We start from the raw sequence: 19,751 nt of genomic DNA, 5'->3' as shown, positions 1-19,751 counted from the left end.
CTCTTTGATCAACCAAAAGAAGATGTCTAAATGAGTGACTGGGTAGAATTACCTGCATGCATTTCTTATATCTCCATTAAGATAATTAAACTGAGATCCTATATCACCTTCTTAGTTATGAATAACATCTCCTGGCCTGACCCCACCACCATCACACAAACCTACCTTTACAGCCAGCAGCTGCACCAAGCAATGGAGGTCTGTTCTGCTGGCGATCATGGCACAACAGGATGACATTTCTAGAGCCTCCCCCCCCCCCCATCACTGAGCAAGGCTATGACAATCAGAAACAGGACTCCATCTCAATTCCTCATTGTAGCCCTGCTCAGTGGTAGGAGAGGGCTGGAAACATTATCCTGCCCCAATTGCCAGCAGAACAGACCTCCCTCACCCAGTGCAGCTGCTGGCAGTTAGGGTATGGGGGGTGCATTTACAATCAGGGCAATAATGCCATTATTGTGAATGTGTACAATTAGTGAATACAAAAAAGTTAATGGATCTGTAATTCCAGGTTACAAATCTCTAACTTTAATACATTATCCCAATTTCCATTTGTAAAATGAAAGGTAAAAAAGTATGTAAGCGGGCAAGGGATTTGACTGCCTGCATAACCCCTTTCCCATTGCCCTGAGCAGATCTTATTGTTGTTCATATCAGTCAGAGGTGGCCAATTTTGGTGGGTCTGGGGGCCAGTTGTCCCTGTTTCCAAACGTGAATGCCACATTATCACTCTACTGTCAAACCTATGTGACCAACCAGAAATACCACTTACAACAGTCATGAAATGCTGAATGTAAAGTGATATTCAAAGTTCGCCAGTGATTTTTTGTGACAAACCAGGAACTCCCCTTGAAAAGAAGTATTTCCTGTTTGTTTTAAAGGGAAATTCCTAGTTGTCCATCCCTCAAGCAGAGAGCTTCAAAGTGCAGTAAAATTCACTGCAAGATCCTGGGTCACTCTGTCTCAGGGCCAACTCAAGACATTTTACTGTCTGCAGTGAAACAGAAAGTGGTGCCTTCTTACAACTCTATATAAAAAGCCAACTGGACTGGCAAATGACTCTTAATGGTGGTCACAGGCTACTATCCTCTACTACACAGCAGATAGCAAAAAAGTTTCAGTGACCTATGAGAGTCTATGAGGCGTTACAAACCGCTGCTTTGCGGCGGTCTCCCGGCGCTGCTGTTTGCTCCGTGAGGGAGCCGCCGCAGCCAAACCGCAGGGCTCGCTTACAGAGCAAAAAAGAAGCTCCAAAATAGAGCTTCTTCTGGCGGCGTGCTAATGATGCCGCGAGGCGCCAATGGCGCACTCGTGACGTCATTAGCGCTGCGCGATGTGCGGACGCACAGCGTCCATTACGTCAAGATGGCAGCAGCCATGTGGAACGGCTGCCGCCATTTGTTACAGAGAGAGTCCATAACAGGAATAGGGGCGTCTGGAAGAGACACCCCTTTTTTAAACTGGGACATCCTGACGATGTCCCAAGTGGCGGTTTGTAACCCGCCTATATATCCTACAGAGCTGTGTCCTCCAAAGCAAACAATATCATTTGCAGAAAAAGAATTTTTAATGTAACCTTTTGTTCAAAAACAATGTATTCTATGCAAAATACACAGCTTTCTGCACAACGTTTTTGGCACAAGTAGTCCTACATAATGAATAACATCACAGCATGTGACCATTTTCTCAACAGAGTGGATCATTTTTATCTAGTCATGTTACTCGGTTTGGAGGGAAGCTTTTACAGACATGATATTCCTTTTCTTTTCTTTTTAAAAAGAACAGCATATGCAACAGAAACATGGAGAGGTTTTGATGTAATACAAAGTGGAGTATTTGAATGTTGGCTTCATTTATAAATATGCTGGCAGGCAAAGGTCTATCATTATGAGTGCCTATAGGTAAGCCAAAAATATTTGTCCTTCCCACAACACCATAAACTGATGGGATTTCCATGACATGAACAACCAAAAGCCTCCAGCAATTGGTGTACTGGGAAACTAGGTCTTGCTCCCTAGGAAATTTTAGAATAGAAATAATGTTTGTTGTTCTGCTGATTCCCCCCCCCCCCAAAAAAAAACATATTCTTCTTTCAAAAGGCTAACAGTAAAATGGCCACAGGTTAGTCACAGACATGCAGCTAAACACTAATATCATTATTTCATCTTGTTCTCTTAATCACCACATTAACTCACTATTCTTTACATGATTGCAGCCTGCTATCTGAAAATTAGGTCAGAAATTCATCAGCTAACTTCATCCAGTGAGAGACATCTTATCTATCCACACAGGTGGGATAGCTTAAGACATGCTTATTAGGAAAAGTCTTCTCTCAAGTATTTATTCCTTCACAGTTAATTCCACCCTACCAGAAATATTCTTAATGCCCTTGTCTTTAATGAAAGCATTCCTAGCACTCTCATTTTCCTCTAGGGGAAAATCTGCATTGCAATGCCAAGGCTGTTCATGTCTGCCTCCTTGCACGCAAGGCTTGCAAGCAGTTCTGATTGCCTTAAAACATTTTAATTACTCTTTAAGACACAAGACAGACATTGTATGATTCAGCACATAATGTCTATTTTTAAAAACCCTGAATAATAAAAATTTGTTTGACATCAAAGAGTACTATTACAAACCTTAGCTACAACCTTATGCATACAAATCCATGATGGTTGTTGCCAACTGAGGATGGTGGGGAGCAGAGGGGGAGCTCACCAAGGGCACAGGTTAAGGATCAACAGAAGCAGAGCCATTTACCTCTAGTTTGCCACTGAACCTTCTCCCTTTCAAAGGCTGAATACTTGTATTATTATTATTATTATTATTATTATTATTATTATTAAGCTTTCTTTATATAGCACTGTAAATTTACACAGCGCTGTACATACAATACTTTTAATTAGATTGTTCCCTGCCCTCAGGCTTACAATCTAAAAAGACATGACATAAAAGGAGAAAGGAATGGTGGCGGGAAAAGGGATCAGGTCCAGCATTTCTTCTCTCCCTCTGAGGCCTGGACCAAGGCAGATAGACTGGAGGGAGGGTGCTGCTTCTTAACTGAGATGAGGCCCGATGGGGCTGGCCCTGCCTTTTCACTCCACACACACACTTTTTGGGAGGAGTTGTTGATATTTGGGTGATGAACCTTGCCTGTGATTCCGGTCCTGTGGCAAATGGATGAAGACGTTGGTTATTTCTCCAACACAGGAACAGAGCGAAGCTCCAAATACAAGCTTTCGGCTTGCTTGGGAGAATGCCTGGAGAAACAGCTGCTAGATCAAAGAATCACTCTCCAGCAGTTCACTCCTAAGAGGGCTTTATTGCTTTGTTTCAAATAACACAAGCTAATCACTACTATACAAAATCTCTTACCAACCAACACACCACACTATCTCAAACTCCCACAATCCCACAGCACAGCGTTTTGCTTATATACAGAATTACCATGAGGCGACCACTTAGCCCAGCCTCTTTCTATACAAGTTGCTATGCACCACAGACACCAATCCCTCTTGAGACTGAAGACATAGCATATTTACATTTAGTCCTGCTCAGTTGACCTTCAGCATCCGGCTGCTGCTCTCGACTCCAGCTGTAGCCAATTTAGGCTTCTGCAACCATTGCCACATCTGAACATTTTCACCTTCAATACATTAACAGGAGTCTGGGGTGTTTTGGAAAAACCAGAGGAGCACTCCTGACCCAGACATCTTATTACAATGAGAAAATTTCATTGAAATGGACAGTGGGCTTTTTTTTTTTTTTTTTGAAAAACAGAGGCAGATTTTTTGGCAGGAGCTTGATCAAATGGTATCAATTAACTTCCTTCTTAGATTGACAGTGCTGACACAAGATCATTTGCTACCGGGAATGTAACCCCCATTACATTAAGCATGGGCTAATTTTTTTAAAAAGTCTTGCTGTTCTTTTTAGATGCTAGTTCCTGTAGCCTCATTTCAACATAGTACCACATGAAACAGTTTGGTTCCTCCAGCTACATGGCAGGTCTAGTCGGGTGTGCGAATCATCCCTGGTGCTGCTTGGTGGGATCTCCACCCCCCTTCTTCTCACTGCTGTTCAGAAAGGGCACATGAGCAGGCAACAACTTCAAAGATGAAAAGTAGGGATAGGATGCTCAAGGGGAAGGCCAGGAATAGGTCCCTTGGAGTATGAGCGTCAATAGATGCCCAACTGCCAGCTCTGATCTTTCAACTGTCTGAAGGACTCCAGTAGTCCATGGTTGTAGACGTCATCTCAATGCCATCCACTGGCATCCCTAGCATTGGTGTCAGCTGATGTGGGTGCCTGGGAGGAGTTTTCATGGGGCAGTAGTCTGTCCTGCCTTGCCTCCCTCCCCTCCCATTGTCTTGCTCACCTACCTACCTCCAGGTGAGCGACCAGGCAAGTGAAGCAGTGGGAGGGGATGGAAGGAGCATGCACTGCCCTTACAAGAGAGGCACTGGAGAAGGTGGGAGGGGTATGAGGAGGGCCTGATCGAATGTAGTCCACACCCACCCACACACCCCAAGTGGTGGTATTGATGCCATGGAAACCAGACTACCAAGAATCTAATAATAACAACTTTCTTTAAAAAAAAAAAGTCCACAAAACAATTCCACTGAGATACACTTGGGACTTGGGCAGCATCTGAGCATCTGGATAAAAAAAAAAAAGGGGGGGGACAACGGGGATGTTATTGTGGGAGTCTACTACAGACCTCCAAGTCAGATGGAGGAATTGGATGATGCCTTTCTAGAACAGATGACCACACTCTCAGAAAGGAGAGGTGTAGTAGTGATGGGTGACTTCAACTATCCTGATATTTGCTGGAATTCAAACAGCAAAATCCTCAAGGTCTAGCAAATTCTTCACTTGCCTTGAAGACAATTTTGTTGTCCAAAATGTGGAACAGCCAACAAGGGAGTCAGCTATTTTAGATCTGATTCTAACCAACAGGGATGACTTGGTTAATGGGGTGCAAGTGGTGGGATCCTTAGGTGGGAGTGATCATGTACTCCTGGAGTTTGTTATACAATGGAAAGGAGAAGCCAGGCATAGTCAAACACGCATTCTAGACTTTAGGAGAGCGGATTTCAGTAAACTTAGAGACATATTGAGGGTGATCCCGTGGTCAGAAATATGTAAAGAGAAGGGAGTTCAGGATGGATAGGAGCTTCTCAAAAGGGAGATACTGAAGGCACAATTTAAAACAGTTCCACTGAGGAAGAAAAATGGGATGTATCTCAAGAAACCAGGATGGATGACTAAGGAACCTTTAACTGAGCTAATTTTTAAACAGAATATGTCAAATTACCAACTTAGACAGCTTCAAGAAAGCTATCAAGATGGATCTCTTCTGGCAGTCCTTTCCAAAATAAACTACTCGGCCATGTGGTGATTGCCCCCTCCCCCCATATATATATTATGACTCTGCCACTTTTATTGGTTTTAATTGTTAAGAAATTTTAAATTCTATATTGTTTAATTGTCTTTTAAGGGGGGATATTTTGTATATATGGATGTATTTTAACTCTTGTTAGCCACTTTGATTGTTTTTAACAAAAAGCAGGATAGAAATAAAATTATTATTTTATTATTTATTTATTTATTTATAAGAAATGGAAAAATGGGGAAATCACCAAAGGGGAATTCAAACAAATGACAAGCATGTGTAGGGGTAAAGTAAGGTAAGCTAACATGCAGAATGAACTCAGGCTTCCTAGAGAGGTTAAGAACAACAAAAAGGGCTTTTTAGGTATGTCCGCAGCAAAAGGAAGAAGGAGGAAATGGTAGGGCCACTGCATGGAGAAGACGGCAAAAGGCTAACAGGAAACAGAGAAAAGGTACAATTACTCAACACCTTCTTTGCCTCAGTCTTCTCGGAAAAGGAAAATGGTGCTCAATGGGAGGATAATGGAGCAGAGGGGAATTTCAGCACAGAATAAGTAAAGAGATAGTACAGGACTATCTGGTTAATCTAAACAAATATAAATCTCCAGACCAGATGTAGGTTCATCTGGTCTCCAGGACCAGATGAACTACATCCAAGGGTATTAAAAGAACTGGCAAATGTAATATCGGAGCCATTGGCAATAATCTTTGAGAACTCCTGGAGAACAGGAGAAGTGCCAGCAGACGTTGTCCCCATCTTCAAAAAGGGGGGAAAAGAGAATCCCAACAATTATCATCCAGTTAGTCTGACATCAATACCAGGAAAGATTCTGGAGCAGTTCATTAAACAGATACTGTAGTCTGTAACCATTTAGAAGGCAATTCCATAATCACAAAAAGTCAACATGGGTTTCAGAGAAACAAGTCATGCCAGACAAATTTAATCTCTTTTTTTGATGAAATTACCCTCTTGGTAGATGAAGGGAATGCTGTGGATATAGTATATCTTGTCAGGGATGATGGGAGTTGTAGCTCTTTACCTCTGGCTCTAACTCACCACCTTGTTATGCACCGGCGCTGACCAGTTTTGGCCAGTGGTTAATGCCTTTCTCCAAAGCAGTAGAGTTTCAGAGAATAGGCTGAAGACCCTGACAAACTCTCCAAGCCTTCTCACTCTTCCTCCACAGAAGTCTTCACACTTCTCCAGGATCCTGCTGGCTCTTGTATCTTCACTCAAGACACCAGACAACTCAGTAGTCTTATATAAAAGATCTACTTTATTCTACTATATACAAATACTAATGCCCTCACAAATTACAATCTCCAAACTACTCACAAAACTCCACAACTACCCACAAAATACATTGGCAATCATAGCAATTATTATAGCCATCGTTAAACACCACCCACTTAGTCAGTTTCCACCCAGTGGGCGTGTACATTCATTTTGATTGGTTCTCATAGTTCAACCCATACTTAAGGATTTCATCATCTCACCTTGTACACTTTATGATACTCAGGTGTTTTCAATTATACACTCTACATTTCTGACCTTGGCATTTAGGACTGCTAAATTACATTAGCTTTTACACATGTGTGGCTTCTTAATTGCTTTTGCTTAGTCATAGTGACTTTCACATACATGTTTTATTTCTTCTACTGTATGTCCCATGTTGCATTTTCCTTAACATATCTTGATTTCAGTAAGGCCTTTGACAAAGTTTCCATAACATTCTTGCAAACAAGCTTGTAAAATGTGGGCTTGACAAGGTAACTGTTACATGGACTTGTAATTGGTTGACCGGCCGAACCCAAATGGTGCTCAACAATGGCTTCTTTTCATCCTGGAGAGAAGTAACCAATAGGGTCCCACAGGGTTCTGTCCTGGGCCCAGTGCTATTCAACATCTTTATCAATGACCTGGATGACAGAATTGGGAGCATACTTATCAAATTTGCAGATGACACCAAATTAGGAGGAATAACTAATACCCCAGAGGACAGGATCAAAAATCAAAATGACCTGAATAGACTTGAAAGCTGGGCCAAGCTAACAAAATGAAATTCAACACCGAGAAATGTAAGGTACTGCACTTAGGGCGGAAAAATGAAATGCACAGATATAGGATGGGGCACACTTGGCTAAATTAAACTACATGTGAAAGGGATCTAGGAGTCCAAGTAGATCAGAAGTTGAACATGAGTCAACAGTTTGATGCGGCAGATAAAAAGGCCAATGCAATTTTAGGCTGCATCAATAAAATTATAGTTTCTAGATCAAGGGAAGTAACACCCTATTCTGCTTTGGTCAGGCCCCACCTGGAATACTGTGTCCAGTTCTGGTCACCACAATTCAAAAAGGATCTTGAGAAACTGGAGCGTATCTAAAGGAGGGCGACTAAAATGGTGAAGGGTCTGGAAACCATGCCCTATGAGGAACAATTTAGGGAGCTGGGGATATTTTGCCTGTAGAAGAGAAGGTTAAGAGGTGATATGATAGCCCTGTTTAAACATTTGAAGAGATGTTATATTGAGGAGGGAGCAAGCTTATCTTCTGCTGCTCTAGAGAACAGGACCCAGAACAATGGATGCAAGCTACAGAAAAAAATGATTCCACCTCAACATTAGGAGGAACTTTCTCACAGTAAAGGCTGTTCGACAGCAGAACATACTCCCTCGGAGTGTAGTGGAGTCTCCTTCCCTGGAGGTCTTTAGATGCTTGATGACCATCTGTCGGGGATACTTTGACTGAGATTTCCTGCATGGTAGGGGATTGGACTGGATGGCCTTTGTGGTCTCTTCCAGCTCTACAATTCTATGATAATTGTGTGATCTCAGGACAAGTACGGACCCAAGTCACAACAGATCTTGTTCACGTCCCCTAGCTCATTCACCATCTGTTACTAATCTAAAAAGAGAGGGCAAAATCAGACCTTTCATTTTTCTAAATGAAACATAATGCCTGTATGCACGTCTATATCTCTTTGACTAACCTAGCATTGAGGATATATGTGAGTTAATTGCCCCATGGAAACATGGCCCCAGGTGAGGTGAAGCAACATGAAACCTATGCTAGGCTAGAGGCATGTCACCTGTTTCACAACCGCAGATCTTCACTGACATTGTAATCACTGAGTGATAAACATCCATATGTAAATATAGCAGCCTAACAAATCTTTTAAAAAATATTCTGCATCTTTTCAAAAGAAAACTCCAGTGCTACTCAAACCTCTTGCAACCTCTTCTCTTCCCATTACAATCAAAGAATAGGTTTTCTAATTCCTCTCCATCCACTGCCCTCTGTATTGCTGCTGGGTAAGAAACAATGATACTGGAGAACCAGACAGCAGTGTCTGGAGATTAATAGATAGTCTGTTTTGTTGTTTTGCTTCTAATCTATCAAGCACTCAAAAACATGTCCTCAGTATAATTAAAACAAGCAAAGCTCTCCAATGTGCTTGGGAAGAAGAGATTTCTTTCCGGGCCTGAGCCCCAGTTAGTGTGATAGTTGCAATTATTCATAACCTCTAGATCAAAATGGGCAATGTCCTCAACAGTGACGGCCATTTTAGAAATATGTCACTAGCCTCAGGGCGGTAGCTAATTTACATGTAAAATTAGCATAAACTACACATCATTCTCACATCTCTCATAACAATGAGATATAGCTGCAGCATAGGATTGCATCTATTATGCGGTTTCTGAATTAGAATGTAGCTATATATGACTATGACTATGAATATGTTAGTCCTTGAAAGAATATTCTTGGACAATGAGCTTGGACATCATGGTCTCAATGTTCTTAGATACATTCATCTATGGAAAATCCAGACAAGATAAAGTACTCCATAAGGAATGCAGAAGACAGAGCTAAACTGAGGAGAAATGCTCAACATATTTTAGATGGGGTTGCACTTCCTCTGAGGGTGCAATTTGCGAAGTTTTGTGGAAAAAAATTTACCTCTGGCTAGACATAGACAAAGACCTATGCATTCTTCCAAGAATAACTTAGTCTCCTCTCAAGGAGAAACTTCTACACAAACAACATTGTGCTTATAAGTAGAAAAGACACTGAGTCACAAAATGTCTAAACCATGACAAAAGTTCTTCTACTTCACTTTCAGACTACATGTTTTTTAATCATTTAAATGTGGTTGGGGGGGGGGGGATGAGGCATTGGCCAGGAAACTGGAGGGCTTGTAAGGGTAAGTGGGATCTGGAAGGCTTTGGGTCATATGATTTTCACACCAGCTTTCTACATTACTTCAAGCCATTTCTGATTTATAGCAATCCCATGGTGACAAGAGTTGTTGTTGTTTTGCAAGATTTACTGGGGGGGGGGGGTGCCACCGACTTCCTCTTAGGCTGAAAGGGTGTAACTTATCTGAGGTCACCCAGTGGGTTTCCACGGTAAAGAAGTAATTTGAACCCTGGCCTCCCAGGGTGCAGCTATACTGTATAAAATATGCATTTTGCCACCACTCTCGGTGCTGCAGCTCCATCCTATGGAATCTTGGGATCTGTAGTTTTACTTCTACAGGATTCTGTAGAACAGAGCTACAACGCTTAAAGTGATGTCAACCTGCATTATTTCTACAGTGTAAATGCACCCCCAGTGTGTTAGTCCAGTACACTATTCACTATACCATGCTGACTCTCAGGCCTGTTACAGACTGCCAAAATAAAGCTGCTTCAGGTCTCTTTGGAGGTATGCTATTTAAATGATGCATGCATCCTAAGAATCCGGAAGCTGTACCAAAGCTGCACTCCAGTGCTTAGGAATGGAGTGTGGCTTTGGTGCGACCTCCGGACCCTTAGGACCCATGGATCATTTAAATAGCGTACCTCCAAAGAGACCCGAAGCAGCTTTATTTTGGCAGTCTGTAACAGGCTTCAGCCCCTGTTTCATGTGATGCAAGGTATCTCTTGCCACTCCAAGGAGGCAGGGCACTGAGGCACAGAATCCCACTTCCTTTCTTCCATTGCATTCTGTGAAAGGTAACTGTGGAGCATTTGTCAAACTCAGGACTTGATATTAGCTGCAGCAATAGAAGTCACTGCTTCCAAAAGGAGATGAAACTGATCCCTTAGCTACCTCTCCCATTGCCCTGGTTTCCTCCCCTCAAATCCAGAATCTGCTGAAACAGCCATGTGAACCTGTTGCAAGAGAAGGTACAGTCTTAAATTCATTTTACACATACCTAACAGCAGCAGGTTTTTAACTGGTTTAATTTCTTCCTGGCTAGCCATTATTGCTTTCAAAAGAAAGAAAAGGAAACGAGGGGAGGGGAGATGCTAGTTACCGTTTTATTGCTTCCTCTTGTTTCCGGCGCTTTTCATTCTTTTCTTTCAAGTAAGCCAGGTTTGTTTCATTCCTCATGCGATCGTTCTCTCGAGCTATGTCGGATGCATTCTGTATAACCAAGCCATCATAGGCCTTCATGCCCATATCTTCAATATACTGCAGAAAAGTGCCCAAAGTGACCTCCTCCTGATTGGAACTCATCATCTTGTGGGTGATAATAAACAGAGGAGAATACTTCCTATAGGTTGACAAAAGAAGAAAAAAATGAAGTCCATACAAGTAAATTAACTTTACTGGTGATTTTGTTTCAATTTTTCTTTAGCTCAGTGTGACAGAGAGAGATGTGAAACAACTGTTTTGTATTCTAGTCTCTGGAGCAGCAGAAATCAAGCTTGCTCCATCCTCAATGTGACACACCTTCAAATACTTAAAGGGATAATGGCTGTTTAATTGCAATGTTGTGTGAAAATCTTAATTGTGAATGCACAATTTTCACAGGATAATTCCCATGTATACTTCCAATTGTACCCATGTGATAAAGTCTCTACTTGTTCACCCTGGGCAAGTCACACACTATGGCCCCCAGAAAGTCCCATGATAGGGTCACCACTTTAGGGTCACCATAAATCAGAAATTACTTGAAGGCACTAACAACAATAACAATGCCCACTGGAGCTGAATTGAACTCATGGTGGACAGGGAAAGGGGCTCTCTTGCCTACTGACTAAATTCTGTTCTGATATAGTGACAACAACAAATTGACATTTACACTCATTATGTGAAACAATAAAGAGACTGGATTCAACCCAAAGATAATGTTGCACAAATGGATAACTATCCTGTTTGTACAGATAATTCTTTTCCTATCTACCACGCTCATGACTGTTCCCCCAAGCTAGCTCCATAGAAGAAGGGAGTGGACCCTTTGACATAGCTTCCTATATAGCATAGAGGCCTGTAACTGGAATGAAACTCACAACTCCAGTACTACAAGAACATGCAGAGAAACCTTTAAATTGGTGACATCACTGCACAATAATCAATTAATAGGGATCTATTTCTCTATAGCAATCAATGTGAAATCTTAAATTTTGAATTACCAAATTATGCCAAACACTAAGTTGCAGTGGTGATAAAAAAGGAAGATCATAAGAAAAAGAGGATTGAAGCAACAAAAATCCAAGTGTAGTGGCTGAAGTGGATTATTTGATCTCACTGAAATCAGTCTGATGAAATAGGTCAATGGGATTGACAGTAACAACTTCATTAAGTTTTTATTGAGAAGAAGGTTCAAAATTAACTTGTTACAGCTTATGCAGAATGCTTCTGACCAGAAATGTTTTGGATTTCAGATTTTTCTGGATGTTGGAATACCTGTATTTGCATATATGTACATAATGAGATATCTTGGAAATGGGACCAAAGCCTAAACACAACATTCATTTATGTTTCATATACACCTTATACACATAGCCTTAAGGTATGTGGGTTTTGTTTTGTTTTGTTTTGTTTTTTGCAATATACAACATTTGTGTACACTGAACGATCAGAAAGCAAGAGTATCACTATCTCAGCCACTCATAAAAACAGTTTTCCATTTTAGAGTATTTCAGATTTCAGAATACTGGATAAGAGAGACTCAACCTGCATATAATTACAGCATCATTTACATATATTTATTTTGGACATGGAATATTTCATGAAGTAGCATCCTTATCTCAAGAATAACAACACAGGCTTTATATAGAACCTTTTTTCTGTTCATGAGATTACATATTATGTCACTTAGCTGTGCCTAAAGTAGGTCAATATTGTCATATCACTCATATTACATATGAGAGGTTGAGGCAGAATGCATTTACTACCTAATGGCTCGTGTGAGATTTGAACTGGAGTCCCAAACTTAAATCTTTTAGTTGCTATGCTATACTAGCTCTCAAATATAATATAGGAATCACTATTCAGTCTATAACAATTTGATTATTTGAACAATCTGTTTATTTTAGATGTTTTGCTATTTTACTTTCACTAATTTTGTTAGATATTCTTGTTTTTTAAAGATATTCTTGGTTTTTATTGTATAAATAAATATAGTTTAAGTGCCACTTTATTTCATCATACATAGCTTTTTGCTCTGCACAAAATACGATGTGCAACATTTCTGCTGTATATGTTCAGCATGATAGCTGGAAGATAAGCATCCTGTGTAACAGCTAATTCCTGTGGTGAGTGCTACCTACATTGTGGCCAAAAATGAGGTCACTGAGGAGTGAAAAGCATGTTCATGAGAATCACTGAGTGTTTTTGGGAAACATAAAAAATAAAAAAATGCTTAAGACGTAGAAAGCCTACCAAACTCTCTTTCTTCTCCTCTCCTCTGCCATATTCTGTGTTTTCTATTACGACTGTCATTGTGACCTCATTTTGGCCATGCTACTACTACTACTACTACTACTACTACTACTACTACTACTTATTTGTATCCTGCCTCTCCCTGTATTGGATCAAGGCGGGTAACAACAAACAAAAACAATAAAATCAAACATGACTATCAAGTTGGAAAGGTCATCCCTTTCTTTAAAGCGTAACACATTTTAAAATAACTTTCTCTTCATCTCTCAACAAGAGTAAAGATGCAGTTTTGGGAAAGTAAAAACAAAACACCTTAGAATAATCTCTCCTGAAATCATCTCTCAGCAGAGTATAAATGGAGTTCAGCAACAAATAGTTTATTTTTAACTTTTACTCTTCCTGCTAGTGTAATCAGTTTGTGGTAAGTTCGAATGGTTCACTGAATAATAATGCTTGTGAGTGTTTATTTTCCTATGAGTGCTCCCATGACTACCTGCAGTATCATTGCAACAATTCACACATAATTTATCTAAATGAGGATAAATAATTGATTGAGTTTTCAGTCCAGCAATGAGGCAATCAAGCATCACTGACTTTTTTTATTTAAAAAATGCTCACTTGATTGCAATGGGGGGGGGGGGAAATGTAGAGTTAAGGTTGGAAGACCATATAGCATTTCCTCTCACTTTTTTCCTAATAACATTAGAACAGCTAAACTTTATATTCATTAAATTCCCTAATGTCCTGATCCAGTTTGGATAGCCCTTGGCCTAGCTAGCTAAGTAACCACATATGGAAACAGGTGCTGTGAGCACAGATCTTATCTTCTAGTGGGGTACATTATGGTATAATTTTGGCCCAATCATCATATCCTAAATCGCACTTGTGCAATAACATGGGGCTACAAAGGCTGCCGCCTGACTCTCTGGACAGGCAGCATTGCCGCCGGGGGCCTGGAGGTCTGGCGCGCCCCAGCATGCTTTGCTGGGGCGCGCTGGCCTCCAATTGGCCAGCCGAGGGGGAAAAATGAGGGACTTCCGCCTCCTGAGCGACGCTCTAGGAGGCGGATAGTCCCTCTCTATGGTCGCCCCGGTCCTCCAGGGCAGCCAATTGGCTGGCTGCTCCTGGGGGCAGGGCGACTCCTCTCTCTGCCCCCACCTTTGGAATAGGCCTATATATAGGCCATGCGGCATCCTGCTCGGCTCCATTTCTGCTTGGCTCTCCCACCCGCCCTCCCTAGGGTGCGTGGTTTGCTGTCACAACTTTTGGGGCGGCAGCAGAGGTTCTGGATCAGGTAGGTATGATCTAGAAGGTTGCATAGCACTGTATCGGGAGTCCCTATGGGACACGGGAGCGATGAGGGCATACGTTGTGGTCATTGCGGGGGCCATAATGTGACACCACTTCCTGGTGACTAGGGGCTTTAGTTAAATGCAATCTGCAGGTTGCATGAATACAAGAGGGTGTTAATCTAGCCCCTACCTCATCCCAATGCCTTGCTTTATATGACATGCCATTTATCCTACAACGGTGGGTTGTAAGATGATCCAGAACTCATGCTTTTGGCCAACCCTACCTTTTGCTGATGCTTGCGTTAATAAATTTGTGGTCTTTCCTCCACATGTGGCTTTGCATTTTATTGTGGCGACGCCCTCACAGGCAATTACTTTTAACACTCCCTCTTTCTTTAAATAGATAATTAGGATTAGGACCCAGAACACTGGGTGGATAACAGCTTAATGCCATATGTGCATATGTGCTTGTGAAGGAAGCTGAGTTGGGTGTCTTCTTCCCAGTTTAAGATGAAGTGCTCTTTCCACTTGATCTGCAAGCTATACAGTTAGATTAAGGCGGAGGATGTTGTTCTGGTAGGTCCATACATTTTTTTATATGTGAAGGCTTCCCCTTTCAGTTAATGAAAAGTGAAATTTGTCACAAGCTAGGCCATATGAAGCCAGAGCTTCTCCACTGAAGAGGCTGGATGAATCTCTTTATAAGTGAGACATAGATATGTGTATGTGTGAAAGAAATCTTTGAGGTTTTGCTGCTTTTTGAAGTGCCAGAAGGAACATTCTGCATAATTTTCTGAATGTCTACACTGACCCAGACAAGGGCAGTGGTGGATCTGTTGCTATGGAAGTAGCAAATTTTCTCTTGGTGTTTACAGCCACTTCTTCCACATCTGCTCCCAGTTGTATGGAAGCTTTCCCAGTGACAAATCTATTTCAAGTAGAAGAACTCCAAAATAGCTGGGAGAAGTTGTGGGGAGAATTGTCCACCTATTTGCCATTTCTGTGGCAATGGAGACCAGCCTCTCTTGGACAGCTCAGTTTCAGGTGTCATTGCCCTGAATCCTATTGCTTAATCCCAACTAGAGTAGAACAACTCAATCAATTGTTGAATGGTGAGTCAAAACATACATAAATCCCATGGATTTAACAGATCTACTCTGATTAACAGCAGGATAGTCACCATTGTCTTCATTCCTCTTTAAAGTAACTTAGGCCCAGTACACACTGGTGGCGAAACGCTGCCCCTCTTTGCTGCAGAGTGTTGCTGCAGAAACCAAATGGCATGGCAAAGCTGCACAGCAAAAAAGGAGCCATGTAGAGCAGCTCCTGTTTGGGGCATCGTAAGGGCTGCCCTATGATGCTGCTTACTCTAAGAGACGTGTGGGCGCTGAGATGCCCACACATCTACATGCATCCTGTGTGGGCAGTGCCACTCAATAATGGAGACGCTCACACATAATAGGACTCGGGAGCGTGCAGTTGGTGCATGCTCCCGAGCCTTACTATCGCCACCAGGACGCCGCTTCCTGGCGGTGTGTACCACGCCTTAGATAACTTCTGCCTAAAACTCAACCCAGACATGTCTTTGTCATGTGGCACCTATCTGAATGAAACAGCTCTTCCCCATAGTGGTAGAATTCAAAGATATAGCCTTGTTAGTCTGTAGAATCAGTATGTAGAGAGATCTTGTAGCACCTTTGAGAGTAACTGAAAGAAAAAAGTTGGCAGCATGAGCTTTCGTAGATTTCAGTCTTCTTCTTCAGATGCTTTTGAAGGACTGGAAGCCAGGGACAGGCTAGTTTCCAAGGACAAACTGGTCTTGTCATTTCATTTCCATACCCAATGGTGTTTTGTCCAGAAATGACCATCGTTAAAACTGGACTTGCTATTCCATACACAAAGGATTTTGAACTTGAATTGATATTCTCACATACCTATGGCATATATATTGTCTTTCCATGGCATCCACTCCACGAAAAGCATCTGAGGAAATAAGTTCATGCCGCCAACTTCTTTCTTTCAGTTAGTCTCAAAGGTACTACAAGATCTCTCTACATACAGCTCCTCCCCATGTTCTGGTAATTTTTTACCCCACTGCACTAGTTCAAACCCACATTTTTGTGTGTATTTTCCCTTCCTTTAGGTGTGCACTTGTACAATGAACATCACAAGAACTGTTGTCATCCTTACTGCTTGATACATGCTTCTGCCTCTACACTGGCTGCATTCCAAAAGTCTAGCACTCTACATTTTCCATGTGTGGTTTGTTCTGTGTAAAGTATGCTGGACAATGGTAAGTGCCTTCCCTGCTTCACTGATATAAATAGCACATTTTCTATTAGTTGGCTGGCTACATATCATCACTCAAAGGCTGTATCTCAGTGATACAGAAGACAACCATGCAGTGTGTCATGTGATCTGCTTTCAACCTTCCAAGATTTGATGTGCATGGACTTCTTCTGTCCCTTCCCTCTTTCTATGTCTTGGCATCAGCATGTCCATTTTCTATCTTAGAAATTTGCTTATTTGAAGTCCACCATTTTATCCACAGATATTACACACAGCTTCAGCTGCTGTGGCTGGGCTGCCTTTTCTTTTGGCACAGAACTACTCACAAGACAGTACAGTAAGTGCAAAGAGGCTAGGCCTCATTCAGTTTCTTCAGACTGCTGACCACAGCACCACTGTGAAAGACCTAATGGCATTGGTGTATTATACATCAGGCCTTTCCCCCACCCCTTCAGAGTTGATGCCTTTTATGAAATGGCTTTTAGAAGACAACTTATTTCTCTGATAGATACATTGTCATTGAACCATCTCATTTTATATCTAGCTCCTGCCTTGTTAATTTTTAACCACACTTTATATTTTAAAGGAAATCTCTCCCTTGTCCACATGGTCCACATTTCTGAAAGCAGGCTCTAGGCTTTTTACATATAGGCTCAAAGGAAGCATATAATTTAAGTATAAAGCAAGCCTACATGAATTAACTTTTTGTATTTTTCTACAGAAGCAGGATTTCCAAAAACTTTCAACCCAATAGTTGCTGTGTAAATTATTTCTTTCCCACTGGAAAAGGATTAATCTTTCAGTCATGTTGAGGATTAAAAGTAGCTCCTTTAGAAGATAGAGGAACATGTCTTGTGCAACTAAATAGGAAGCTACCTGACCTGACCTGTCTGTGAAAGTGTGTTTAGAATTAAGTATTTTAATCAGACAGTCATGGACTTTAAAATTCCTGTGAATATAGGATGGCCTGATTTTACACATTGGATAGAACCTTCTTCCTGACAGGTAGATTTTACAAAGCTAACATGTATAGCTTGATCATTGTTATTGTTAATGTTTACTTGTTAATATGAGGTAACCTTTTGCTATGGAACCTTTATTGATGTGCTATGATTCTGAATACATTTCCTAATAAGCAAATATAGCTAGCTAAATAGATATAGACAGGATGTCTAACAGCCGTTAGTACCTACAATTAGGAAATTAAGATTATCCCACCACAACTACAATTTATGCTTTAATTTAGAAGTTTTTTGCTTAGGTATCTTTTCCCTTGTTCTAGAAGGTGTGCTTGGGGAGAGGTGGGGGAAATACAATCAAGATCTTTTGCCTATGAAAATAATATTTAAAATGATGTAAAATATTAATGGTGTGGCAAACAGAGAAGTAACTAACACAGCTGTTATGTATTTTATCAATTAATATGTCAGGAAATCACAAGCTGCCTTTTAATAATTTAACATTGTTTTAGCAAAAGGAAACTCCACCCACCAAATGTTCTTACTTGCAGATTGTCTAATGTGTAAAGAGAGGATAAAATATTTCCAAATGCACAATACCATTGCTTGGTTGTACTGCAATTTGATTAATATTACCAAAACAAAGTTCTTTTCAGAACATTGCTGGGTTATTTTGGTTTTGGCACATACATTTCTCTGATAAGCACAATATTTCACAAGCATACTTGGAACTGGTTTAAAAAGGAAGAAATACCATGTGCATACATACCAAGATTAAAGTCCTCAAGGGACTGCTAAGTGCAATGATTAAAGGTGACTTTTGCCTGTAAAAGCCCTTTCCTGTGGTTTATCTCAGTGCAGTCTGAAGGGGATATTTCAGCACCATACAAAACAGGTTTTGCAGATTGGCTCAGGTTTGTTTTTTGTTTTGTTTTTCTTTCAGTTAAAGTGCTTGAGCTCTTCTTGGCAAAGATATCCAGGTTGTAGCATTCTGTCTCTCTCAAACTCAGTGGGTTGCATTCAAAAGAGGGGGGGATAAAAATGGGGGTGGGGAGGAAAGAAAGAAAGAAATCTTCTTCTGAGTACAGGATGAAAAAGAACCTTTTAAAGTTTGAGGGTCACAAAGGCAGTGGGGCTAAGCCGGGGGGGAGATGAGCCTGGGCATTCTCAATCCTGGAGAAGGAGGGCAGCGAAGGTCTCAGGGGGGCACCAATGGTATCCTGCTTTGAAGTCCAATGGCAAAGAGACGATAGGGTCTGCCTCTCGATTTCACCCCGCCGAAGACTGCAGCACCAACATATGCCAGGGCAGAGAAGTGGCCAAGGTGCCTCATTGGAGTGAAGAGCATGGAGCACAGAAGAAAGAAGAAGAAGAAGAAGCAGGAATTGCAAGCATCCTATCCAAATGGCTTCTTGCAGCAGGAAAAAAAGATGCTCTCCCTCTCCCTCTCTCTCATTGCCACCCAAGGCTTCAAACAGGCTCTCTCACTCTATCCAGGCTGGAGCTTTCTCTCTCTCTCTCTCTCTCTCTCTCTCTCTCTTTCTTTCTTTCTGTTGATGCTGTTGTTGATTAATCAGGGATTCTCAAACAAAGAGCCAGCCTACCTTCAGCTCTGAGCAGCAACTGGGTGCTCCTCTTTTGCTGCAATCCTCTGAGCAGCCAAGCCGCCAGCATCCTAGCACCTTGGACAGCTCCCCTTTGCCTTCCTTAGGCAAACCATCGGAGGCGAAAGCGGGGAGGGAAGGAAGGAGGGGGGAGAAAAGGAGGAGAAGGACCAAGTGAAGAAATGACAAGAAGCCAGAAAGAAGCAGCAGCAGCAGCAGCAGCAGCCTTCGACTTCGTCTTGCAGTCCCCAGGGGCGCAGCTGCTCATTAAAGCCTCCTATCTAGGCAACAGATTCTCTATCTTGCCTGCACTGAAGTCTGATTAGCGAAATAATCCAGGCTCTGTGTGTGTGTGTGTAAGAAAGAAAGAAAGAAAGAGCCAGCCAGGGCAGGGCATCCAAGCCAATGCCAGTCTCTCTAGGTAGGACAAAATGGGACACAACCCTCTTCCATTCCCCCCCCCTCTCTCTCTCTCCCCTACCACCTTTCCAAGAAGAAGAAGAGGAGGAGGAAGAGGAGGAAGAAGAAGAATGAGAATGGGCCAGTTAACCTTTAGCCCA

At 41.7% G+C, this 19,751-nt stretch overlaps 1 protein-coding gene across 2 annotated transcripts in view; it reads right to left on the bottom strand.

The window, feature by feature from the left end:
* Positions 1–19,369, bottom strand: part of NYAP2 (neuronal tyrosine-phosphorylated phosphoinositide-3-kinase adaptor 2) — a 226,044-nt gene extending 206,675 nt beyond the window's left edge. For both annotated transcript variants that reach the window (XM_042461081.1, XM_042461082.1), the window contains exons 1-2: positions 18,357–19,369; positions 10,694–10,933 (exon numbers count right to left, since the gene is read on the bottom strand). In XM_042461081.1, the coding sequence (XP_042317015.1) occupies positions 10,694–10,899 (206 nt within the window). In that variant the 5' untranslated portion in view covers positions 10,900–10,933; positions 18,357–19,369. The remainder of the gene's footprint in view (positions 1–10,693; positions 10,934–18,356) is intronic.
* Positions 19,370–19,751: the final 382 nt, after the last annotated feature.

The sequence above is a fragment of the Sceloporus undulatus genome, chromosome 3 (assembly GCF_019175285.1).
Source record: "Sceloporus undulatus isolate JIND9_A2432 ecotype Alabama chromosome 3, SceUnd_v1.1, whole genome shotgun sequence".
In the NCBI taxonomy this organism is placed as follows: domain Eukaryota; kingdom Metazoa; phylum Chordata; class Lepidosauria; order Squamata; family Phrynosomatidae; genus Sceloporus; species Sceloporus undulatus.
The sequence above is the reverse complement of the archived record's forward strand: the minus strand, read 5'-3'. Positions and strand labels throughout refer to the sequence as shown.